The 26641-nt window shown below is 49.4% G+C and overlaps 1 protein-coding gene across 1 annotated transcript in view; it reads right to left on the bottom strand.

Moving 5' to 3' along the window:
* NCKIPSD (NCK interacting protein with SH3 domain) overlaps positions 1 to 26252 on the bottom strand; it is a 58762-nt gene extending 32510 nt beyond the window's left edge. The window contains exons 1-3 of the mRNA XM_054162582.1: positions 26039 to 26252; positions 1674 to 1786; positions 660 to 861 (exon numbers count right to left, since the gene is read on the bottom strand). Of these exons, the coding sequence (XP_054018557.1) occupies positions 660 to 861; positions 1674 to 1786; positions 26039 to 26209 (486 nt within the window). The 5' untranslated portion in view covers positions 26210 to 26252. The remainder of the gene's footprint in view (positions 1 to 659; positions 862 to 1673; positions 1787 to 26038) is intronic.
* Positions 26253 to 26641: the final 389 nt, after the last annotated feature.

The raw sequence follows: 26641 nt of genomic DNA, 5'->3' as shown, positions 1-26641 counted from the left end.
AACATCTCCAGGGATGGGGACTCCACCACCTCCCTGGGCAGCACATTCCAATGGCTAACGACTCTGTCTGTGAAGAACTTTCTCCTCACTTCGAGTCTAAACTTCCCCTGGTACAGCTTGAGACTGTGTCCTCTTGTTCTGGTTGCCTGGGAGAAGAGGCCAACTCCCTCCTGGCTACAACCACCCTTCAGGTATTTGTAGACAGCAATGAGGTCTCCCCTGAGCCTCCTCTTCTCCAGGCTAAGTAACCCCAGCTCCCTCAGCCTCTCCTCATAGGGCTTGTGCTCAAGGCCTCTCCCCAGCCTCGTTGCCCTTCTCTGGACACATTCAAGTGTCTCAATGTCCTTCCTAAACTGAGGGGCCCAGAACTGGACACAGTACCCAAGGGGTGGCCTAACCAGTGCGGAGTACAGGGGCACAATGACTTCCCTGCTCTTGCTGGCCACACTATTCTTGATGCATGCCAGGATGCCATTGGCCTTCTTGGCCACCTGGGCACACTGCTGGCTCATGTTCAGGCGGCTGTCAATCAGCACCCTCAGGTCCCTTTCTGTTTGGCAGCTCTCTCATGGCTTCGGCTGCAAAGGCATTTTGATAAGCAGGACAAGTGACGTCACACCAACTGAGAAGGAACCTAGAAAGCGTCCATCCGCTGTTACCTGATAGAGCCCTTCGTCCTCCTCCTCAAACTCGGTGTTCGGGAGGCTGTGGTGCCGCTCGTAGCCGGTCCGGCACACCCCGTTGGGCTGCCGTGCCACGTCCAGGTGGTGATCGCTGGAGGACTGCGTCATCACCATGCCCTGCGGGGTGGGGGAGTGACTCTTGCGGGACACGGTCTCCTTGCGGTGATGGATCAGTTTTCTGCAACAGAACAACAGCATCAGGCACAGCAGAGCTCAAGGCAGGGAGCGGCCATGCCACAACACTTCAATGATGTTTTCAAGTGATGTATTGTGCTCGGGCCGTACGCACCAGGACGGCTTACGTTACTCTGAACGCCAACTCCGGTTTCATTAACAACTAAGGCAGCACTTCTGGGGGAGGAAGGAAGAGGCTTTGCAAGAGCCCATGATTTATTCATCAGCTCGCTGGAGAAAAATGCCTTTTCCTTGGGGGAGAGTCACATATTGCACTGCGAGCTTCAGAAATTGCCTGCGCTTTGGAATTGCTGTTCAAGGGAGATTAAACCGGCGTGCCTCAGCGCCGAGTGCAAGGTGCCAGAGAACAACACAAATTCTTCTCACAGACAATTATCTGAGAACATATTAAGGACCCTGTGCCACATGCCAACTACTTCTGGCTGGTAGAGAGGAGAAAATGCATCCAGAAAGGTTTTGGATTTCTCCTCCAAGCCTACAGGAGAAAATGCATCCAGAAAGGTTCAGGATTTTTCCTCCAAGCCTACAAAGCAACTTCCGAGTTTCCTCTTCATTACGTGCAGAAGGGGAGGGGGGGGGAAGACCAAAGCACTGCTCTGCTGGAAGCAGCTGACAAGGAGGAGCAGCACCAGCTACGAGCTCAGAAACTGGGAAGCTCTCCGACTGCATCAGCACTTTGCAGCACAGGGACTCAAATCAAAGACATCCAACTCGACCCCCAAGAATAGAAAAGACACAAGCATCACACACTGACCACCCCCATCTGCCAGCTCTCCCAGTGCCTGGCATACTTACTGGAGGACATCTCTCTGCTCCAGGTTGTACTTTCCCCCATTTTTCATTGCCGCATTGTGCACAGCCTCGATGGCACGGTCAATAGACTGGAGAACCACATCTTGCTCCAGCACCTGAGAAATGCAACACCCCACATGTTACTGCTCTGCTTCAGCTGCACTTCTTGTGCACCAGAGCTCAGGGCAGGATGGATGACAGTACAGGAAACCTCCAGAGCAGGCACCACAGGAGCCAAGAGGCCAAAAAACAGCTCCCAGATCAGAACCCCACCTCAGAACCATCTCACTTTTCCTTCCTTCCTCCAGAGGAAACATATCTGAAGCTGTGCTTCGAATTGAGTCTGCACATTCAAGCTTTATGTTTGGAAAAGTCACTGTTATAAGCACTGAAATCCAACAGGGACAGAGCTTCTGGACAACACAGCAACCTTGAATATTCAGCCTGCTGCAGGGAGCTTTTGAGATCCCACTGCAAAGCCCAGCTTACTCCAAACTCAGTTACTGCTGCCCTTGCTGCCCTACTGTGGAACAAATACACAGCTGGGAATGTTACAAAGACAAAATCTGAGGTCTTTTGGAGTCCGTTGGCTCTGGGTTTGCATTTTTGCTGTCTTTTTTCATGATGGTTTTTATACTTGTTTTGGAACTTGAAGTGCCTTTTCCAAATCTCCACCCAAACTGTCATAGCAACATTTATTCCTCCTGCCAGCCAGTTTAGCACTCGTTACTGCAGCTGAAATAAACACCAGCCTTGAAACAAGAAGTACCAAGGATGACAATCTCAGGGCTTAGCCAAGAGACTGGGAAAGCTGTAGTGAGGAAGCACGGGAAGGTAAAGCAGGTTTCTCACATTTGGGATATCCAATGCTTTATCATCAGTTGACATGCCTTCAGAAGAAAAAGACCTTCTCAGAACTAAGGCTGAAGGACACTGCTGAGTCTTTGCTCTGGATCGAGCAGACCCACAGGTCTCTGTAAACCGAGTGGTGCCTGCACCATCCATTCAGCAGCACCACCGGGGGCCTCAACCCAGGCACACAGGGCAGGAAGGGAGTGCGTGGACTCCCGTGTTCATTTCTGCTCTTTGAAAACTAAAACTTCCTTCATCTTCACTTGCTTTGCCCCCACCCCCCCTGCATCAGAACCACCATTTATCCAGGCCAGGAACGGCTGGAATCTCATCAAGGATGCACCTTAATTGGCCTTCGGGGGCTGCAGAGCAGCAGAAGGCAAGCCCTCCCTGCCGGGGCCTGAAGTGGCTGCCTCCGTAGCACTGGTGTGCAGTTTTCTGATAACGTGCTATGTATTATTTATATTCTGATTAATTGCTAAACCAAATGTGGATTAACAGCTACTGCAGACTGCTGGGGAATGAAAACAAAAACAAAAAAAGAAAAACCAAAACACCTCCAAACAAGGTGGGGATGAGAGGCCCTCTCTGCCATACTCAGCTTCGAAAAAGAAATCTTGTAGGAGGATTTTTTTGGGTTGGATTCTTTTTCCCCAGAAAGAGAGAGATGGAAGCAAACACCTGGGAAAAACTTTAAAATAAACCCAGGTGTGCTAAAACAGATCTAACACACACAACCAACACTCTAAACCCAGCTTTGGGATGAAGCCTCCAAGCAGCCCCATATGGCCTAGGGAACATTTCACCACCTGTAACTGCAGCTCTGAGTAAGGAAATGGAGCAAAGCACATTTGAACCATTTAAGGGAGTGTTAAAAGGAAAGGCAAGGCATGTCAGAGAATGCATCTCATTTTCTGAGATGAGAAAAATCACAGCAAGCTGCATGCTTTTTCTGGGAAAGGGGAACACTGCAGAAGCCTCAGCACTGCTCTCCCTAGAAGAAAGACACTGCTGCTCTAAGCACTGGAGATCCCTGCCCTCTGCACAGCCCACCCACCCTCACATTGCTCCCAGGTCAGCTCCCCACCCCAAAATTCAACACAGCTCTTGCTACAGCCTCCAAACACCCACCATGACACACTCCCTGATTCCCCACTTGTAGCCCCTCCACATTCACCACCACCTCAAACACCATCCCTTCTACAAAACACACTCCTTTGTAGTGTCTCCTCTCCCTGTCCCCAGCCAGGCTTTCACCCACACAAGTGCTCACCCCTTCTCACTCTCCTTTTCCCAGAAAAGGTCACATTAGAGCATGCAGAATCCTACTGAACAGCTCAGCCTATCTGGCTTCTTCCAGAGGGCACACTGACATTATCCACAGCCTACAGGAATCCAGGGGCTGGAGCTGCTACTCACTGTGCAGTGCCATTTGCTATGGAGAGGGCATTTCTTTAATGGCAAAACACAGCATTTTCACACTAATGCAGCAGTGCTTTTAGCTGCTGTGCTCTTTCCTTTGTTTCTGCTCCCCAGACCTCCATTAACAGGGCCCTGTCAAAAAGGCTGGAATAAAAAAGCAGCATTAACTTGCCACTTGCACTTTATGACATTGTGGATGCTGCTCATAAAATCAACTCCTCCTCTCTTGCTCAGTTGATCTGGTCAGGCAGCAGGATCTTCAGCACACAGGCTCCCCCACATTCAGGGTTTGTAGGACACCCAGCATTGGGGATCCCCTGCACTATAGTCATAAACTTAAAAAATAGAAACCAGTATTCCTGGATAAAACACATGATTAGAAGTCCACATTCTCCTCAGGTTAACCAGAATGGAACTGCTTTGTTTGAAAAGAACGAACATATAAAGCACATCGCAGTTTGAAGGAGCATGAGTTGCATGGGGGCAAAAGTCAAGCTTGCCACTGTCCCCCCTACAAACTCCTTCTCCCTCGGTCTCAAGGGATTAGCTGTTCACAGCAATTCAGGATAATGTGTGTCCCTCACCATTCTTGCCATGCCACACAGGAGGACCAGTCATCCCACAGGGGATGACAGGGCAGGGGATTCCTGCCTGTGCCAAGCACCCACTCCTGGGGATGCTCACAGCTGGCACACAGGCAGCAGAGATCCTAAGTGGTACACCAGGCAGCACATGTCCATGCCTTCCCACACCCTCACTGCCAATCCTGGCCATGCACAGCTGGCCTGCAAGAGAGGGGTCATAGACTGCCACCAAGGTAATGGAGTAGAGCCTTAAAGCTCAGGCAGGAGAGGTCAGTGCTTAGTCTGCTCTCACCAGTGCTGTGCTAGCCCTGCACTGCCAGGACCCCGACCCTGCCCCCACCCATGCTCCAGGACACAGGGATGAAATCCTGCTCACTGCAGGCTAAGCCAAAGCTCACACAGAAGCGGGGGAGGGCATGAAAAGGGCATTCCTGTACCATGTGCTGTCAGAGGAGACAAACCCAATAAAGCCCAGGAATTCAGCTGAATTTACTGAAGCTGTGCTGCTATCTGCACGGGTAGGGGTTGGCAGAGCCCTGAGCAACCGCTGTTAACTAGCTGTTAACTAAATTCTTCACCAGTTACCAGCTCACCAGTGGCACAGTCACAGTGTTTCCAGAAAGGCACAGAAGGTGGCAGGGATTGGGCAGTGATGGTGGTGGAAGATACTGGTCATGTGTGCCTGCCCTCACAGGTTGAAGGCAGATATCTCTTTGATCAGTATAGGGTGGCACAGCTACCAGGCTGTAGTCCAGAGGCACCAACAGGACACCATCTTCTGCACAAGGTACTGTGACAATAGAGGAGTATGTTGGTGAGGTATTGATGCACATGGCATCTCACCCCAGAAAGGACTGGCTGCCACCCACTCCTCTCAGATATTTTTGGTTTAATCAAATAAAACACTGCAGCAGAGAAATGCTTGGCTCTATAAACAGACTGTCACGACCAGCTTGGCTACACCATGAGGCATGGGGAGAGCAGAGCAGTGATCCTTGACGATCATGGATTAGACTGGCTGACCGGGTGCCAGACCAGAGAACTGGGGGCACTGCCAGCACCCCTCAGGCAAGCTGACCTGCAGGAATAAGTTACAGCTCAATTAAAGCCATGAATATCAGCCAGGAAAAAATTTCTTCCTTCATAGGCCAGTGTAGGAGAATCACAGGAGCATCAATAAATCATTATTTCCTCTCTCCTTGCTAATAACATGAGCAAACAAAAGGTTTCCCCAGAGCCCACTGCCAATTTCCTCTTGCCCTCTGTCCACAGGAGGGGGACTTCCACCTGACAGGGACAGAATCAGACCTCAGCACTGCCCTGGGGTGTTGTGTGTGCCCCTTCCCAAGGCAGGTGAGGAAGGATGCCTTCCCCAGCACCAAAGCCAAGCATTAAAGAGGCATCCCTCAAAGGATGTCTCACAAGTACTTAAGCACGGCCAACACAGGGCATGGACATGTGCAGGCAGGAAGGCATCCACTCCCACAGCTCACATGGCTCTCATCTTCACTGCCCCAAGAGCAGTCTCCCCAAGGAGAGCAGACATGCACAGGACACGTTGCACACCTCTGCTTCCCCACGTACAGGCTGAGGAGAGTCCTGAGAGTTTCAGAACACACTGTTGGTGTCCTTGCTGCACAGGCAGTGTGGCCTTCTCTCCTGCCCTCCCAGAGCTACCAAAAATGTCGCTCTCCTCCCTCTTTGAGTCCTTCCCCATGTACTGCTGGTGTTATTGAAATGAACTCACACAGATGAACTTGCTCAACAGTCTAGAATAATCATACCTTTCAGAACAGCGTTTTCTAGACAAACAGGCTGACAGCTGCATCAGCACAGACAGGCTGAGCCACTCTGCCTGTTCGAGACTCCCACATTCATGAAAGTAGCCCATCAACGTATGGCAGGCTGCTCTTTGCCTCTGCAGGGGGCTGATCCAAGAAAACATGGCTTTATTTTTCCTCCTGCCTCCCTAGTTTTTAGTAATCAAAAGTGTTTGCTCTTCTGCATACGCGGGAATCGCTGCCCTCATCCCCGCACCCGCTGTTGCAGCCAGGGAGATGCCTAGGTAGGGCGGCTGATTTTCACCCTCGTGTCATTGCTCCAAATCTCACAACACCACAACAAAAGACAGACAAAGTTTTGTCTCCAGTGACAGCTCAGTTTTCACACAGCTGCACTGGCACGGACCACTGCTGAAATTAGGGTATTTATCCCTCTCGTGTACACAGGCACAGGCTGGTTCTTTGTTACTCAACCCAGAGACCAATGCCACCTCTTCGGTCACACGCCATTCATTCCCAGGCACCGCCGGAGTGCCTGCGGGCTGGATTCCTTCCAGATGTAAATGACCACGGCAGCAATTTACAAACATCAGCTCGGCTTTGTCCATAGCAGAGCGATGTGCTAGGTATGAGTTCCCCCTTCTGAACCACGTGGCTCAAACAAATGGGCTGAGTTTTCGTTTTTGCATTGCTGTGGGAAATTCAGCTCCTTTCTCTTCCCCTTTTTGCAATCAGAAATCTTTAGTCCCCAGGCTGTTGACTAAGAGATATGCATTAGCTTATTCTTGTCAGCATGGAGATATTGTGCCTTGCGGCACATAAAAACACACAATAAAAACGCAAGCGAAATAATGGCCAACTGTCCTGGTTACTAAGCAAATCAGCTGAGAAAAGCTCCCAACAAACCTGCAGCATCACTGACTCGCTAGCGAGCACAAACAAAGACGCGGCTGAGCTCTCCTGACAAAGAGGCAGCCCAGAAGCAGCTCTGGAATCCCTGCTGATAGGCTGCAGTGGGTGTTGGTTTTCCACTGAGTGCTGACAGCAGCCGCCCGAGCACACAGCCTGCACGGATGAGAACGAAGAGAAAGGATAACTGGGGGAAAGGCTTAAGTTGTGCAAATCACGCCAAAGTCAAGGCCAGAGTTCCCAATAAAGAGACATGCTAACTAGGGACAGTACGGGCACGAGTGGCATTCAGAATAACCAAAACCCTGAAGGCAGCAGAAGGATGCACAGCAACCAAACTTCAACTGATTTCTCAACCAGGAGCAGAGAGCTGCAAAGTCAAAGACACACCGAGGAACAACAGAATCCATGCAAGCCACCACTGCACACTTATACTTCCCAAGGTGGAAATGCTTCATCCTGGGTCTCCAGCCATGCTCAGACTTTGTTTACTGGCCCTATGATCAGAATTTGCCACTGATTCCTTCTCCTCTATTTCATCCTGCACCCTCCAGTTACCAGAACTCATCTCTCAAGCCAAAACACCCTAAGAGAATAAAAGCAGAGACAGAAGTTTTCAAAATAAAGCATTCAACACATACTTACACATCTTGCTGTTCTCTGCTGCCTTAATTCTGACTGTTCTGGATCCTTCAGCCTGTCCCAGGTCAACACACACCACAGCTGACCCTCTCTTTAGGATTAAGTGTTTAGCATCCTTTTGGCACACAGTTGTAAACCCAACTCAGTATCAGACATGATCAAAACTACGTATGTGCAGGGGAAGCATGTTTCTACTTATATATATATATGCACACACACAAAAGCTATGCACACACATATATGAGAGGGGTTTGGAGCACAAGCCCTGTGAGGAGAGGCTGAGGGAGCTGGGGTTGCTTGGCCTGGAGAAGAGGAGGCTCAGGGGAGACCTTATTGCTGTCTACAACTACCTGAGGGGAGGGTGTAGCCAGGTGGGGCTTGGTCTCTTCTCCCAGGCAACCAGCACCAGAAGAGGACACAGTCTCAAGCTGCTCCACGGGAGGTTTAGGCTGGATGTTAGGAAGAAGTTCCTCATAGAAAGAGAGAGTGGCCATTGGAATGGGCTGCCCAGGGAGGTAGTGGAGTCACCATCACTGGAGGTGTTTAGGAAGAGACTTGATGGGGTGCTTGGTGCCATGGTTTAGTTGATTAGATAGTGTTGGATGATAGGCTGGACTCAGTGATCTCAAAGGTCTCTTCCAACCTGGTTACTTCTATTTTATATATTAGACCTACACTGAAAAAGAAAACTGCAGAGAGCCTCTACTTCGATGAAAGCTCAGGATGATGACCCAGGATGTATCAAGGTAGAAGGAAAGATGATGCAGTGAAGGGCTAGCAGCTATTCTAGAAATTTGACATACTAGCATTCAAAGTTGCAGGAAAAGCCTGACAGAAGGAGTTGTGTCAGTCTTTGCACAGTCTTCAGTTTGGCAGCCCCCAAAAACCCACTAGAGATGCCCATTACTCACTGAGATTCAGCTCAGCTCCTACATCACTCATGCACAACTAACACAGGTTCCTGAGAAAGCCCCTGTATTAGGTATGATCAAAAATGCCACTAATTTCCCACAGTGCTGGACAGACAAGGGGCTAGTATCAGTTCATCTTCCTTTGACTGTGTGGTAGGTTGAGAGAGGGCTTAGCTCTCCCTCCTCCAGAGAGTAAGAAACCACAACTAGCCCAGTCGAAAGAGCAAGCTATATATTTACAAGCATCTATGGAAAGCAGGTTATATATAACACAATATATACAGGTATTTACAATATATACACAGAAAGATACAGCAAAGAGAAATAACACAACAAAAATCCCTCCCCGAGGGAGGGATCCCCTCCTTGGAACCCCCTCTCTCCCCGCCTACCTCCCTTTTTCCCCAAAAAGGGGTTAGAGAGAGAGAAAGGCAAGTTACTAAGGAAAAGAGTTGTTAGTAAGCTTCAAAGGCCCATGCAGGATTAGTGTTTGCTTATCTGAAGGCCAACTCCAGCAGTTTGCAGAAGAAGCAGGCAGGGAGAACAGGCTGAAACACCAAACTCCCCAACTCCCCAAACCAAACTGAACTGAGGAAAAAAAAAAAAAATTCCAACTGCTTCACAATCTAAAGTTGAATTTTTGTTTATCAACCAATGAAACTCGTTTAGAATATCAGAATGTTTTGGTTCTAGTACCGAAAACATTTAGCCAGTGTCTCAGCACTGCTTGTTCTTAAAGGCACAGCCTCAAACGGTCACAGACTGAATTGGCAAAAATATGGATGTGGGCTGCAGACCCAGCTGCAGAAATAGTCCTCATTGTTCATCAGGTTTGCCAAGCATGGCCAGGACAAGAGGCAAGGACAGAGGAAGAAACGAGTCTGGGAAACTCTGCAAGTTCTGGCTCCTCTTCTGGCATTCAAGAAGGGAGGTCTGGTTTTCCCAAAAAAACCCAAGTTCTATGGCAGAAATTGTAGTAAAATTTGGGAAAAGTGATAGTCACATGAGGGGCAGGACCAAGAAATTAGAAGTTTTGCCACATCCAAATGACTTCACTCTGCTGCCATTCACCTCCACCCTGGAGTACATTTCCACAATGCAAGGACTGAGTAATAAAGTCTCTAGGGGTCAGGCAGGGAAAGGCACCAACTAAGCTGCCAATTCAACTGATGCACAAAGACAGATGCAAGACAACATGTATGCACATGTTGACCAAAAGGGATTTTCCTCCTGCATGCCACAGACTGGCACTGATCTAACAGCATGCAGGTACATGTTTGAGAAAGAGGCAATCACTCGTGATTCATCTTGCAAGGGAATTTATGATTTATCAGCTTTTCTTCCAAAACCCTCCCTCTCCTGTGACCAACCTTCTGGCAAGGGACTGAAGGTGGCAAATTGCAGCTATGGTGCTCTTTGGGCATATTTACCACGTTGCCCAGACCCAATCCAACTCACAAATTGTAAAGTACCTCTTACTGGCTTAACAGGAAAAGGGAGACTGGTAAAGAAAATCAACCTGCAATCCTGACTCCAGTGGACACAGGAAAGCAGACTAGGCAGTGGGCACAGGCACACAACACCAATCAGGTATGAAGGACATGGGGTGAGAAGGGTGGACAGGTCACCACCCTAGGGAGCACAGAACTTGTTGGCTTGGGCATGAATGATTCAAGTCTGCCACATGGAGAACAAGTGCTGCTTTCTGGGATCCACTATATGGACAGATATATGGACCTTATTAAAGCCACTAATGAGGGAAAAGAGCTTCCATCCTCAGGTGGGGAACACAGGGAAGTCATCAGCTAGTTTTATTCCTGTACAGATGTAAATTGCACAAAACTGTAAACCAGACAAAGCCCCAGGATCTTTTCAGCAGCAGGGAGATCAGAGCTGCCGTGCCCAGCACAGCCAGTGCTCCTTCCTGCAAAGCTGAGAACCTGCCCTGCATGACCATGACCAAACCTGAGAGTGGCCTTGCAAAATTGTCTCCAAACCAGAATGATTCCAGTCAGAATGATCAAAGGTAGCCTGCTTGCTGCAGGATCAGTTAACAGTCTGGCTAGACAATTATTTTCCTATGTCCTCCTGGACTCCGTGTGCAGAGTAAGCACTGCTCTTCTGCTGTAAAGGAATGCAGCTCTCCCTACACACTCCAAAACAAGAAAGGCAGCAGGGCAGGATCAGAAACCACATTAGCTCACACAGAAAACCCAGTGCCTCTCTCTGTAATAAGCATTTCTCTTCTTCAAATAACTTGCCGATCCTACCTGAAACACAGCTTATCACAGTGATATGAACAGATCATATCTGCAACCTGCTCTGAAATAAAATGACCCAAACCACCTCATGGAAAAACCTTTGCATTCATTACCAGCAGCAGAATGGCTCCAAGCAGCTTCAGAGTAACAACAACTGGGTTTGTGCTCCCTGCTCAATGAGAACAGCTCCACATTCCCACAGAGCAAAGCTCATGCCAAGGTGGAGGAATCACATACGAACAGTCCTTTTGCCATCACCCCTTCACACAGCTCCCAGGCACATCAGGTAGACCAAGATCCTTGAAGACTGCTCCTGCTAATGATGTTTCAGGACAGGGACCCCAGAGAGCAAGCACCCCTGAAAAGTTCATTTCTATACAATGTTCCCATAGTACAGACCTCACCAACAAGCTCCCACACTGCCCACAGCCCACTCCACCCAGGTCACAGGCATTTGAAATATCAGCACTAGGAAACCACAGTATACTCAACCAGCTTCTCCCCAACACCTTCAGTATGTACAGACCAACTCTCACCAGTGCAGAGGAAAGACAGCTCCCCAGTGCTGGGTAAGTACTCCAAACAAGACTTCCACCCAAACAGCCTTACAGTCCCAGCAGCTTTTATGGCTAACCTGAGTACAAAGCACTCATTAAGGGATGTAAAGAAGTCTGACTGCTGCACTCCCAGTAAAAAATAACCCTCAACTCCTCATTTTCTCTCAGGTGGTCTATTGTAAAGCTAAGGCAAGAAGGAACACCTCCTCCAGAAAGCAAGCAGGCATCTGCCTGGCTCCCTGCCATGGGTTTTGGTAGCTATGTATTTCCATACATTCAGAATAGCACTAGGAACAGAGGAAGCCATTCAGGCTTTTGGCTTATTACTGCTATACACAGAAGTTACAAGTAGTTAGGTGTGCCAGCTAATTATAGCAAAGACATTTGAAATCTGTTGAGGGTGCAGGTGCAGGGCAGCAAGGGAGGGGGTATCGTATCAAAGGGGCTGAAATATTCCACACAGGCTGCACTGTCAAGAGGTAGATCATGCAAATTGGCCATAGATAAAATACCCAAGTATACCAATGTGCTTGTTAGCTGAGAGCTGCTCCTGCAAGCACATTTATTTCTGGTAAAGTGGATGTTTCTGCTGAAGCAATCAGCACCCAGACACTCACCAAATCTGGGAAGTCAATGCAATCGAGCTTGTGGGGACAATGATAAAGCTGATGGCCCAAAATAAACAAAGATATGACTGAGATCTATAGCAGTGTGTTGCAACTGGAGACCCTGCAGCCTCCCAAGGTGCTTTTTGACTGGCAGACAGTGGGAATGGACAGCACATGATTTTTCTGTGTTGCAAAACTTAGAGAGACTGACAGTTTCCATTGACCTACAAAAGTACCTTGAGAACTGCAAGTTTAGCTATGTTTTAGCAGAGGATGGAGGCTGACTTGCTGTTGTCACCAGATTCGGTTCAAGAACAAATTCTTGGGTTTGTTTACCTGAAGAAAAGATTAAGGGGTTCAAGTGGATTTGCTGACATTTCACCCTTAAGGAAGTAAGAGGTGGGTCAAGGAAGAAAAGCAATTCATTAGTGCCCCACACTATCTGCAGGTGGAAAAAAGCCTACTGCTCTGGCTGCAAGTTATAATCCCATCTCCTTTCACAGCTTGAAGTGGCACAGGCTTCCCAGAAAACACAAAGAAATGGGAACAGGAGGGGAATATCCTCTCAGGACATTGTGCTACAGACAGCAGAACAGCCATAATCCTGTTTGCCCTCACTTCCTGAGGCAGTGAGCACAAAAAGCTGCATTTATTGGACTGTTCACTTCTCATGCACAAAACTTTCACTCAACTTGTGTCTTACCGCAGTGTCAATTTCTTGCACCTACCTCTTCACACGCCACATTCACCCGTGTCAGCATCCACCTCGCTCGGCAGCATCAGCGAGAGTGAACGGTTGTACTTCTGAAAATCTTTGCAGACCATTTCCAGTGGGACAAATCCCCCAGGGAAGGGGACAGCTCACCTGCACTTCACCCAGCTGGTGGCCACAGTAGGACTCCTCTGGTATATAAAGTCACCACAGGGCAGACAAGGTGGAGGAAGCTGCCAGACAGCAAGGAAGGGGCTATAGTAACTCTGAAACTGTATGGTTTGCATAACCCCTGCCTCTCACCCCTGCCCTGCTCCCCAGATCTCAAGGTCAAGGCTGATCATTCTTTAGTACTCATAACTCCCTATGGCCCAGCTACAAGAGCTTTGGGTGCTCCTCCACATCTGAGGAGTCACAAGAGACCAACCATTGCCAACAGTGCGTTTGTTAGAAGTTTTTTGCTCAGCAATTTATGATTCATGCACACCACACTCTATGTTCAAACCCTGACACTCCCCCTGCAACCACACATCCCTTCCTCAGGAGGAAAGGGAAAAAGAACAACTTCAAGCACCCTGGCAAACCACAGAATTCACCAAGTTTACCCAAAGATGAATTTTCACCGCATCATACTGAGAATTCACAGAGGTTTGCATTTGTCTGCTCAGTTGGGAGCTTCAACTTGATCTCTTTGGGCAGCCATCTGCTTCTTCCAGGAGCTGCCACAGTTCTCAGTGCAACAATCAGTGCACAGAGACACTGCACTGAACTCAACTGACAGAGAGTCCTTCACCCGGAAAACCTGTCCACCACCATTTCCATCCTCCACACGCGAGCCACCTGCGTGGTTCATCAAGGTTTCAATCCCACCTCCAGAGGAGGAGGATGCAACTCAGGGGCTGAGCTCAGCCTCTCAGCCAGTGAGATGAAGGACAATGGAGCCAGGACAGGCAGCAGGAACGGTGGAAGATAACACCCCAATGACATTAGCAGCTGTGGAGGTATCACCCCAGGCAGAAACACCACAGACAGGCGTTCAGAATTCTTTCATGAAGACATGATCCCAGCTTCCAGGCCATTCCCTCCTCCCTGTGGGCGAGTGTCTATTTTTACAGCTCTTGCCTCATCTTCTGCCTTATCCCTTTGTTTTTATTCAATATAACAGAAGGGTTGGAGCTGGTTCCTGCCCTCAGGTTTCCATGCTACAAGGCACTGTCTCCACTTGTACCAGCAGAAAAAAAGCCCCAAGAAATAATTAATAGCTATTACTCAGAAAAGATCTAATCTGAACTTGGAACCAGTGATTTAGCAAGAAACAACCCACAGCCTGGAATTATCTAGCATGCTTAGTGCAACAGCTGGATTGGTTTTAAAAAACTAAGCCTCTTGATCAGCTAAACAACCCAAAATACCAGCCTAGGGTGGCACTTCCAGATTACAGGCACAAAAGTCAACATCTTGCAGACCACCTTCATGCACACCACCCCAGCCTGAGAAAGAAAAAAGGATGAAGTGGTGTAGATAGGACCCCATTAGCATGCTAGCAAAGAAATGCATCTATCCAAAAAGCACATCTTGCTAGTAGGAAGGGCAGTCAGAGCTGGAGGGATAGGCTCATGGTGCTCCCAGCTGGGTGAAGCCGCCTCTTTAGCTGTACCAGACATACAGGAGAAAGGCCACAGACTTCATTTAAAGCTCAGCAATCAAGAAGCAAGCAGCTCCGAAGGAAGAAGGGAGTGACAACTTCTAAATAACTTCAACAGGCAAACAAATAACCATGAAAAACAAACCCATAAACTTTACACCTAAGAAGTCCACACTGCCAAAATTTTACTTCTCCTTCTTGCTTAAGCCCTGTGCTAAAAAGGGGCAAGTATTGGTGCTTTGTTCCCTTGCAAGGGAAGCAAACAGCTCCGCATTGCAGGGTGTGGACAGAGTAGTTGAAATGAAGCTAATCCTCTACTCCAGCTGCAGGGTGATGGGTCTTGTCTTTGGAACAACTCTGTTTCTCTGTCAGCATCCACAGAGCTTTGCCCCAGAATGATGGTCACCCTTTCTGCACAAGAAAAGTGATGGGGGATGAAATGGAGCAGAGAGAAACAGATGCAGTCATGAACTGTGTTCTCTGCTCCACCTCTCACATGACAAGCTTCAAAACCCAAGGTTTTGCCATGTGCTCAAAATCTGAAAAATAGTAGGCTTGAGAAGTTCCTTCTGTAAAGGTCAAAACTTGCTTTGTGAGCCACTGGCTGGGAAAGCTCCTCCAGAAGCAGGACCAGGGCTCCCCACAATTCCTGCTGGAGCTCAAGACCAGTGGCAACAAGGGCAGCCAGGGTCCACACAAAGAGTTTCCCATGGACCCAAATAGACTCTAACTTAAAATGAGATTTTTTTTCTCTAAATACCAAAAGTATTTTGCAGCTCCAGATTCCAACTCATAGAAAAAGCACAAACTGCTAACCTCCAAGAGTGCTGCCATCCATTCCTCTCTGCCACAGCACAGGGACCAAACCACTTCTTGTGGTCCACTAGCAGGAACACTTGGGAGCAGCCTCAGCACTGAGCTCCATTATTCCTCCTGGGCCTTGTGACACAGCTTTGTCATCTCCACTTATCAGGCCAGTTCTGGAAATGGGATCCCCTTCCTCATCAGAAGTTAGAGCCCATTGGCACAGCAATCTGCACACACAACCTCACTGCAAAAGCAATAGCAAGCTGGCGGAGCACTGTATGGTCAGCTCCACCGTATGGCCAGCTCAGATGGACCAGCATCTCTCTCCAGTGGCCCTACAGCAGCCTCCACCACTCACCCCCAAGCACCATCCAGTGCAGGCAGCAAGCAGCACAGGTAGCTCTGCCCCAGCTCCCTCAGCAAGGCACCAGGATCATGACATCAGAAAGAGATCAGACATGAGAAACTGGGGCAGGTCTGTGAGAGCCTGTGAACTGGGGCGATCTCCTGGCCCAACAGCAAATGCTTCCAGTCCTCACAAGCCCACATACAAAAGTACTTCTTCATTGAAATAAATTGAGCCAATTGTTACTCCCATAGCTGGGAAGAAAGCCTCAGTGTAAGGTTATTGTCACTGGAAGAAATGCAGTGCACATGCCTTTTGATTTAAAAATCTCTGCACACACAGCTCTGCTAGGACCTGTGGCTTGTAAAATTTGGTTATAGCACTGGCCACAAAGGATGTCAGCATCTGCAAAGTCTAATTTTCTTGCAGACTATCTAATGCTGTAGCTGCATGCTATGGCTGCTTGTACATTCCTCCTCATAAGCCTCTTCTGGAATTAATCCTTTTTCCAGAGCCCAGACTGACAGCTCATATGCTGAATACATAATCCTGGCTGGGAATGACACAGTTTAAATTCTTCATGAGGGAGTGAAGCTGGGATGCTCTTAAAAATTCTGTTTGTTTTTATGTTCATCTGAGCTATACAAACAAGGGAAGAAAATGAGGAGGCTGCCTCTGTTCCAGAACCAGAGCTTTCCTAACAACAACCTCAACAGACAGGTTCAGCTCTTTCCAGTGTTTCAGCCAATGACAGATCTAAACACCCATTTTACACCATGGGATTTGACCTGCCCCATAGGTATTAATATGCTCCAGACCTTGCAAGGTATCTTCTTAGGTCAGCCAGCAATGGTGACATAACCTGCTTTTGTGAAAGCCTTTCCTAAGCTGCCCTGAGCATGCAGGTTATTCTTCTCTTGCAATGAGGAGGACTCATCACATTATTTTCCCATCATCACTAACACAGGAACATTTTTCTCCAAGGACAAGAAACACAAATTCACACAGTATCACCAAGGTTGGAAGAGACCTCAAAGATCATCAAGTCCAACCTGTCACCACAGACCTCATGACTAAACCATGGCACCAAGTGCCACGTCCAATCCCCTCTTGAACACCTCCAGGGATGGTGACTCCACCACCTCCCTGGGCAGCACATTCCAATGCCTAACAACTCTCTCTGTGAAGAACTTTCTCCTCACCTTGAGCCTAAACTTCCCCTGGCGCAGCTTGAGACTGTGTCCTCTTGTTCTAGTGCTGGTTGCCTGGGAGAAGAGACCAACCCCCACCTGGCTACAACCACCCTTCAGGTAGTCGTAGAGAGCAATAAGGTCTCCCCTGAGCATCCTCCTCTCTAGGCTAAGCAACCCCAGCTCCCTCAGGGCTCCCTCACAGGGCTGTGCTCAAGGCCTCTCACCAGCCTTGTTGCCCTTCTCTGGACACGTTCAAGTGTCTCGATGTCCTTCTTAAACTGAGGGGCCCAGAACTGGACACAGGACTCAAGGTGCAGCCTAACCAATGCAGAGTCCAGGGGCACAATGACTTCCCTGCTCCTGCTGGCCACACTATTCCTAATACAGGCCAGGATGCCATTGGCCTTCTTGGCCACCTGGGCACACTGCTGGCTCATGTTTAGGCAGCTGTCAATCAGCACCCCCAGGTCCCTCTCTGTTTGGCAGCTCTCCAGCCACTCTGACCCCAGCCTGTAGCTCTGCATGGGGTTGTTGTGGCCAAAGTGCAGCACCCGGCACTTGGACTTGTTAAATGCCATCCCATTGGACTCTGCCCATCTGTCCAGTCGGTCAAGGTCCCTCTGCAGAGCCCTTCCACCCTCTAACTAACATCTGCTCCTGACTTGGTGTCATCTGCAAATTTGCTGATGACTGACTCAATCCCTGCTGTCCAGTGTCTTGCTTCCTCTGTACCTCATACAGAGCAACAATCACACTAAAACAAAAACCAAGCAAACAAAATCAGTTTCCATGAAGTTTCTCATTTATTGTTGTCTGTACAAATCCCTCCTTCTCCTACCAGTTCATTTGATGGGTTGCTGGAAACCCTGGTGGGAAACACTAGAGTGGGATGGTGAGGAGAGATGTACAAACACAAGCACAGAGCAGGTGCAGCTTGGCAAGCCCAGAGACATTCAAACTGCACATTCAAAGACAACTGCCAGTCCCCTTCAGCTCAGAAAGATCAGTCTAGGCCAAGCTGTTGGTGCCCTGTTCAAAGTGAGGATAGCATAAGACTGATCTTCTGAAGGATCAGAAGACAGTGATGGCTGAAGGTAGGACACCTTTCAGCAGACCTGCTGTGCAGCACATCAACTAGCTTGACTTGATGTTAGCACTCTTATCTTAGAGCTCTATTATCTTGTACCTACACTGCTGGGCAGTCAGCAACTTACTTTCCCACAGGCTGACAGCAGTGTTGCTTAGTTTAAGATTATATCAATTAAATTTTTCAATGTTAATGAGAAATTCAGCTGAGCCACGACTCTCCCATGGGGCCTCTCACCCATATTTTCATTTACAGGCAGTGGAACAAGGTCTGGCAAAGAAAGCCACTTGCATGGAGTCCCATAGCGAGCTGGTGGCAGGTTTGAAAAGATTCCAGATTCCTGCATGCTTATGACAGAAGCACCTTGCTCAGTAAATACGCTGAAGGCTTTTTCCTGCAAGGGGGCCAAGAGCAATCTGCATTTGAAGTTCTCCAGCATCAGCACCTCACCAGCCATTTTTAACAGTTCAGAAACTGTTCAGACTCCTAGATCCAAACTGGTGGTTCTTCCCTTTGCAATGAGAATTTGATCATCTTCCAGATGTAAAACAGGGAAGGAAGTCAAGCCATCTTCTGATGAAAGCATTCAAAAACCGTACAGCAGGAAGAAAGGAAAAAAAAAAGTCACAAATCTGATCATTACAGTTGCAAGATACCAGCTGGTGTTCACTTGTGCACCGCAGTGAAATGTTCACAGCAAGACCAGCTCTAGAAAGCAGAAGTGCAAACGACCTGGTAAATACTACAAACTTGTAGAGAAGTTGGAAATAAGACTGTGTCTATCAGTCCCAAGCAAGTGCCTCTCCTGTCAGGCAGCAGTTTCAGGTTGGATTTGATGATCCTTGGGGTCTCTTCCAACCTTAGTTATACTGTGATACATTCCAGTCTGGGCCCCTCACATTGCCCTTCCTCCAAGGCGTGTCCAGAGAAGGGCAACAAGGCTGGGGAGAGGCCTTGAGCACAAGCCCTATGAGGAGAGGCTGAGGGAGCTGGGGTTGCTTAGCCTGGAGAAGAGGAGGCTCAGGGGAGACCTCATTGCTGTCTACAAATACCTGAAGGGTGGTTATAGCCAGGTGGGGCTTGGTCTCTTCTCCCAGGCAACAAGCATCAGAACAAGAGGACACAGTCTCAGGCTGTGCCAGGGGAAGTTTAGGCTTGAGGTGAGGAGTAAGTTCTTCAGAGAGTTGCTAGCTATAGGAATGTGCTGCCCAGGGAGGTAGTGGAGTCACCATCCCTGGAGGTGTTCAAGAGGGGATTGGACGTGCCATTTGGTGCCATGGTTTAGTCATGAAGTCTGTGGTGACAGGTTGGACTTGATGATCCTTGAGGTCTCTTCCAACCTTGGAGATTCGGTGATTCTGTGTTTATACGCTTGTGGGTTACGGCAGTGGAAACTGATGTGAGAAGTCTGGAAAAGGTCTGTCTGAACTGCAGCCACATCACTCAAGACCAGACATGGGCTCTCAGGCATCTCTCTACTGCTTGATCACTTCTGGCTAAGACAGGCTTTGTGGTGTTCAGCCCTGAAACAGGCTTAACATTTCCAACCCAAAGTGAACCCCCTGGGCCCAGGCTGCCCATTACCGCTCATACGTGGGCATCCAGGTCACAGAGGCAAATCTCACCTGGTATCAGGAAGCCTAATTATTTTTAATCAGAGTAAAAGGGAAAAGAACACATCTTCACAGGTGAGCAAAAACAGAGGCTAAAGATCATTAGTGCATTTCTACTTTAATAATTCTGAACTGTGAAAGACTGAGAACTTCTGGCTCAAGTGTCAAGTCTGTAGCTACAGTAATTAGAGATTGTTACAATTCTCTTGGCTGTGTCATTGAGCCTCAAGAATAAAACTCCATCTCCAGGCATCAGCAGCTCTGACATGATTGAATCTGTTACTGTGACACCCAGAGAAAAATGTCTCATTCTTTCAGATTCCTGCACGTGTCAAGAAACGCAGCTTCAGCTTGCAAAGTGCTACCAGCTGCTTATTCTCCAAAATAAGCCTTTATTTTTAGCCTCAGCGCTTACTCAGGATCTGTGCGAGTACTGCGATTAAGCTCTCCTGCTCATTGAAAGCCCCATCAAATCTGCAGCAGAGGACAAGTAACCATGCATGCTTCAGTGCAGGAGATGGTCCATGCAGCAGCCTGCATGATCATCACCCTCTGTTCAGAAGCAACAAGAACTCTGCCAGAGATCTGCAGGACTGAGTTTTAAGCTGGATTTTCACAGTATCACAGAACCACCAAGGTTGGAAGAGACCTCAAAGATCATCAAGTCCAACCTGTCACCACAGACCCCATGACTAGACCATGGCACCAAGTGCCACATCCAATCCCCTCTTGAACACCTCCAGGGACGGTGACTCCACTACCTCCCTGGGCAGCACATTCCTGTAGCTAGCAACTCTCTGAAGAACTTTCTCCTCACCTTGAGCCTAAACTTCCCCTGGCACAGCCTGAGACTGTGTCCTCTTGTTCTGATGCTGGTTGCATGGAAGAAGAGACCAAGCCCCACCTGGCTATAACCACCCTTCAGGTATTTGTAGACAGCAATGAGGTCTCCCCTGAGCCTCCTCTTCTCCAGGCTAAGCAACCCCAGCTCCCTCAGCCTCTCCTCATAGGGCTTGTGCTCAAGGCCTCTCCCCAGCCTCGTTGCCCTTCTCTGGACACGTTCAAGTGTCTCAATGTCCTTCCTAAACTGAGGGGCCCCAAACTGGACACAGTACTCAAGGTGTGGCCTAACCAGTGCAGAGTACAGGGGTACAATGACTTCCCTGCTCCTGCTGGTCACACTATTCTTGATACAGGCCAGGATGCCATTGGCCTTCTTGGCCACCTGGGCACACTGCTGGCTCATGTTTAGGCAGCTGTCGATCAGCACCCCCAGGTCCCTCTCTGTTTGGCAGCTCTATTTTGTGTAGATGGAGGGAGAAACGCTGGCAGCAAAGCACAGTTGCCAAAGCTCAGTTTCCAGTGACTGGGGGCTTGCTATCAGAAGATCCTGAATGTTTCTGTGACCTAACCATTTGATTGATACCATACAACCAACTCCATGCTCCACAACCATCATCATCTCCATGCTAGTGTGAAAGGTTTGACAGCACCTGAGCTAGCACAGCTCACTGCTTCCCCAGCAGCCCTACGCTGGCATGTGCTGCTCCATCACTAAACCAATGCATTTGCCATCCAGGCAGAAAAGCAACCAGATTGGAAACAAAGAGCTTTCCAGCAAGACACTGAACTGAATTTTTGAGAACAAGGCCAATAAGAGCAGAGGCAGTGCTGGGGGGGGTGGGAGGGGGCTGGAGCATGGGGCCAGGTGTAGGATGTGGGATTGGGCTCAAAGAGCTGTCAGACACATGCTTTGAGCCCTGGCATGCCCCAGACTGCAAGGAAAGGCAGCTCCCACGCTGCACAAGATGCTCCAATCCTGAACCCTTATCAAAGTTACAACATGAACCAGGACAAGGGAGTTTCCTGCAAACAGAGCTCAAAAGTCACTCCTTCACAGAAACCTCTCTTCTCTTTGCAGCCTGGGAGGTTAAACAATTCTGGCAACTACCAGAACACTACCTGTACCCTGGCTCTGTGCATTTGATCATGCTGAAGAATTTGTTGTTGCTAGGTTGCACAAAGCAGTCTTTTATTTTTATCACATGCCTGCTTATTTGTGTAGACATTCTTGTTTATTCTTGTAGATATGGCAAACAGCAATCCAAGGCATACTCAAAATGCTTGTTATACTCTCAGCTGAGTCCATTTTCTCAGCAAGCGGTCCAAAGCTTCTTGGCCATCAGCATAAACACCTTTACACCCAGACAGCCCCCTTCTTACTCCTCCAGAGGTACAACATGAAAGCAAGACCAACCAGAGAAGGCCTCAGCTGAGCAGAGAATCTAAACCCACATTGCACAAGATTTTTCAGTTACTCCAACTACATTTTAAGTAATTTTGAAAGGGCTATTAATAGGAATTTCAAAGTTACTTCCTAACAGCTAAATAGAGCCAAGCAGCTAACTTGCAATGGCCAACACACTAAACCATTTCCACTTCACCAGGAAATGCAAGTTAGCATTTCTTTTTGCACCCCTGACATTTGGCAATACAGCATTTTATTGCTGCTATTCCCCTCCTTGGTGTGCAATAGTAACACTTGAACTGATGGGGAATACAGCCTGGATCCGCGCAGAGAAGAAATGAGGCAAGACCAGTCCTGGTGCCTGGTGAAGGCAAGAGCAGAAGCAAACTGCTGCTCCCATATGTGGGTCCCATTACCAGCAGCAGACCACTGGAACTGGCCTGTGCCCTGTGGGGAGCAGAGCAGACAAGCCTTCCTAGAAGGCCAAGTGTCATCCCCAGCTCAGCATCCTCAAGGACAACAGTTCACTTCGCACTCCTTGTGTTGCTTTGGTACAGCCTGAAGCCTTCAGCCAAGGCTATCTCCAGGCTCCTGTTATGAAATTACATGTCTCCTCACCACAACAGCAACCTACAGGCTATTCCACCCAAAGGAGAGAACCTTATTGTTTACTAGACTTCGTATTAGTCTCTTCCTGATGCCAGCTGAACTTAAGGAAGTTTTCTAAACGGAACCTTTTACTGCTCCACACAAAGCTTTAAAAGGCCTGCCTTCTGCAGCAACTGTGACTTCAGAGGACACCCTAAGCTCCAACTTAACCTCTGCATTTTTCTGCCACATCGCTTAAGCATCAGCACACAGCCAGAGCCAAAAGCCCAACCTCAGGCCGATGGGCAGCTTTCCATTCCATCAGAAGCCACAGCACTCGTGCCGACAGCTTCACTGCAGCAGTATTTGCCTGGCATTAGATATGAGCATTTGTCTCTTGCTCCACCAATAGCTGGAGGCAATTATCCTACGTGCTGCTAGTGGCTGGCGCAGCGCTGGGCACACGTTTTCACTTGCCTTGGCAGCAGCATCAGTCAGGCTCCCAGCTCATTACGGCTTTGCTCCGTACCGCCGTGCCTGCCAGCGCCACGGCTCGGATCTCTGCCATGGGTGTGCAGAGCTGGGGTCCAGCTGCCTGCAAGGCCAGCGTTTTGGCAAGCAGCTCAAAACCTGCCCCCCTTCAGCAGCATGGGGCTCAATCCCCCCAGGTTACTGCTTGATGGCCTCTGTATACCCAGAACGGCACTCAACCTGACCTGACTCTTAAAAGCCCACAACACATCTAAAGGAGAACTACAGAAGAGTAAGATTAGCAGGGAAGTGAGATGAAGTTGGGTATTTCTAATTGACCCAAATTAACTGCACCTCTGTGCCCTGGCTTGGCCCTAGCTTGCTTCTTAGAAGAGTCTGTTGTGGTTTTTTTCCACCCCCTACAACTAACCCTCTTTTAATAGCAACATTGAGTCACAAGGATTTCAGTACAAAATTCTGCTGCATTTGCAGCGAGAAGACACTAGCCAAGAATAAGCTTTAAATGATAAACAGGATTTTTTTTCCTTCCCTCCTAGAGAGGCCAAGGCATGAATTTCCAATATCTACGAAAGCTGAGTAAAAGAACCTGAAAACCAAGAGAGGCTGGGAAGAAACCTATTGCTCCTAATAGCAGAGCAGGAACAGCAGCCCAAGCCTCTCCTGTGAGCATATTCTCAGCAGCCTGCTGCGAGGAGCTTTCAGATTTGCAACTGTTGTGCAACCTACTGCTCACCTGGAACCTGACTGCACTAGCAAAGTCGAAGGCTTACTTTTACAATGGTGACTCCTGTTGGCCACTCTGTCTCCCTGCTAAGCACACTAACACTAATCATTAGCTGTGGTTTTTCTCTGTTGTGATTGAGGCAGCATTAATTGCTTCCCAAATGGCTGTTACCAATTAGTTTCAACGCCCTTATTAAATCAAAACGGGGTGACAAATTGTTTGCACTCTCATCCTGGACATTCAGCAAACAGTCTCAAGCAAGCTTTCAGTGAGCAGATGCCTTCTCCCATGAATAAAAGAAGGTTGTGACTCCAGATCAGCAATTTGGAGCTGGCAGGACGCAATGGCAGAAAGAGTCAGGGATACAAAGCATTACTGCAACTGCAGAGGAGCAAACTGGCTCCTGCTGCCTCATGCATCCTCAGGCAAGTTCTGATGCCGGAAACTTAGTGGCCAAAAAAAGATGAGGGGATGCAAGGAAGGTTCTTCTGTTTCCTGCTACAAGGCTCAAGGGCATTTGTGCAAGTTACATCTGAACTAGAGGAGAGTGCTCAGGAAGTTACCAGCAATGCTGCTTAAACATTAGTGCGTTGCCAGCAGACTGTCAGGAGGCAGCCTGGGAAGCTGTAGCAAAATATACCCTCAGAAATGAACATAGAGTCATCGAAGAAATGCTTTCCCTGGAAGATTTTGAAACTAGTACAGCAAGGTGGAGAGATACAGGAAGACTGCTCCAGAAGGCAGCCTGGCAGAAGGCTCCCGCACCCACAGCGGCGAGAAGACGTCATGTCACACCAGCAAATGAAGTAGGGTACTGCAGAGAGAAAACTCTTGAGCAGCAGCCTGGAGCAATGCCACCAAAGGGTTTTAAAATCTAGTAGTTTAATAAGGTCTTTACTTGGTAACTAAATAGCTCCTGTAAATAGCTTAAGGGCTTATTGATATACAAGATGTCCCCTCCTGTCAGGCTATTAGGTTCAAGCTGCTGAGGAGTCCCAGCCTCACAGGTGGGCTAGCTCCTGATCCAAGCAGCTGGCAGAGAGACCTGGCACCGCCCTTACACACACACACTCCCCAGGTAACACTTGTCTCACTGAAGAATTCTGCAAAGCACACACCCACGCTTACTTACAGGCTGAATTACCGCTAATCAGAAATTCAATGGCATCTCAAGGAGCCTCAGCAGCACACTGAAGTAAAGGGGTTTGTCACCATTTTCAGCCAGACATTAAAAGATCCATTTGTGCCATTCAGATGCATTTGTGTGCAGTTACCTGTTCACTGATGCAAAGAGCTTTCGGCACGCAGTTTCCACAGCTATGCCCTGAAACCCAGAAGTATAAAACTTCCATGAATTAGCCTTATGTGAAGGCCTGTTTTAATTTCAGAAGCCATGTTGCACCTCAGAAGCCCTGCAATGCACAAACCACAAGCAACCCCCTCCCCATGACACCCATGCAGGCACAGAGCTCACACCTGCAGCTGCCAGAAGTACCCTCCCTCCTCTGACCCCAGTTACTAGCACCACAGGCAGCTGCTGTGGCTTCTCCTATCCTCCGGGACAGTACAGATCTGCCATGGATGTCATGGTGTGTTGATGGAAGGAGGAGGTGATCCTCCTCACTGCTCTCTTGGTGCTGGGGTGCCATAAAAATGGAAACTCCCATGACTGAACAGCAGACACAGAGATACACACACAAGCACTGCTTATTTATGCTAACTAGGGCTGCTAGTTAGGAGATTTCAGGGTTATCTAGTAGCTACGTATGCTTCTGGGAGGGAGCATACATCACTATCTCTCCAGGTCATCACCTAGACCAGCCCTTTAGGCCCTTAGCTCCTAATCTGTCAGTCGTCACCCAAGAGACCCTTACTTAGCCCATCATCTCTGGACAAAACTCAGCTCCCTAGACCTTGCTCTCCAAACACATCACCCTACAAAAGATGTCTCCTGATTCCCTTTAAGCTCTCGATTCTCACCGCGGAATGAACATGATGCCCATAAGGTTCCTGTGTGCTGAAAGTCCCCTGCAGTGGGTAACCACATCCACAAGAACCATAGACCCCCACTTCTTCCAGAGGTGCCAGATACAGGACTGGGGTGTGTGTGTGTGTGTGTGTGTACAGAGTGCCCCCAAAGCAGCGTGCTGAGTCGCTCCGGACCACGCAACTGCTCCTTCACCACCCGTCCCAGCACAAAGCCAGACCGGGACCGGTCTCAGCAGGAGAGCCCCAAACTGCCCCACAGCCCCGCCGCCCGCCCCACGGCACGCCACCCGCGGGGGAGGGGCGGAGGGAAGAGCTGCCCGGCGCCGGGCCGCCCAGCTCCCGGCCGAGCACAGCCAGCACAGCCGCCCGTCCGCCAGCCCGCAGCCGCCCGGCCCACCTGCAGCCGCTGGAGGTAGGAGGCCGGCGCGTAGCCCGTCTCGCCGGAGCCGGCACGGGTGACAAGCCACCAGTGCTGGTTACTGCGCTCCAACAGCAGGAACGTCTCGCCAGCGGCGAAGGGCAGCGAGTTGGGCTCGGCCGAACGGAAGCTGTACAGAGCCCGGTACATGGCGGCGGCGACACCGACACCTCTAACAGCCCGGTTCGGTACGGCCCGGCCCGGCCCGCCCCCTTGGGGGCCACGCCCCCGACGTCACCGCCGCGTCACGCCCCCGCACAGCCCGGTGCCATAGCGTCCCCTGGCGGCGCGGCGGCGCCGCTACCGGCCCCTCCGACCGTACTGGCAGCGCGGCCCCGTCCCCCGTCGCCGCCCGGGCGCTCGAGTTCCGCGCGGCAGGGGGCAGCAACGGCTCGCGGAGTTCTGCCGGGCAGCAGCGGCCGCATCTGCGCGGGGCGGGGCGGGCAGAGCCCCGGGTGGAGCCCGGCGATGGGTCCCCTTGCTAGGCGCTGAGGTCTCTCCAGCACCGGCCTGTTGCAGACGAAGATGTTAAACAACACCGTTCCTAATGCTGACCCGTCCAACACCCTGGCCAAGCACATC

Source organism: Dryobates pubescens, chromosome 1 (genome assembly GCF_014839835.1).
Source record: "Dryobates pubescens isolate bDryPub1 chromosome 1, bDryPub1.pri, whole genome shotgun sequence".
Taxonomy (NCBI): domain Eukaryota; kingdom Metazoa; phylum Chordata; class Aves; order Piciformes; family Picidae; genus Dryobates; species Dryobates pubescens.
The sequence above is the reverse complement of the archived record's forward strand: the minus strand, read 5'-3'. Positions and strand labels throughout refer to the sequence as shown.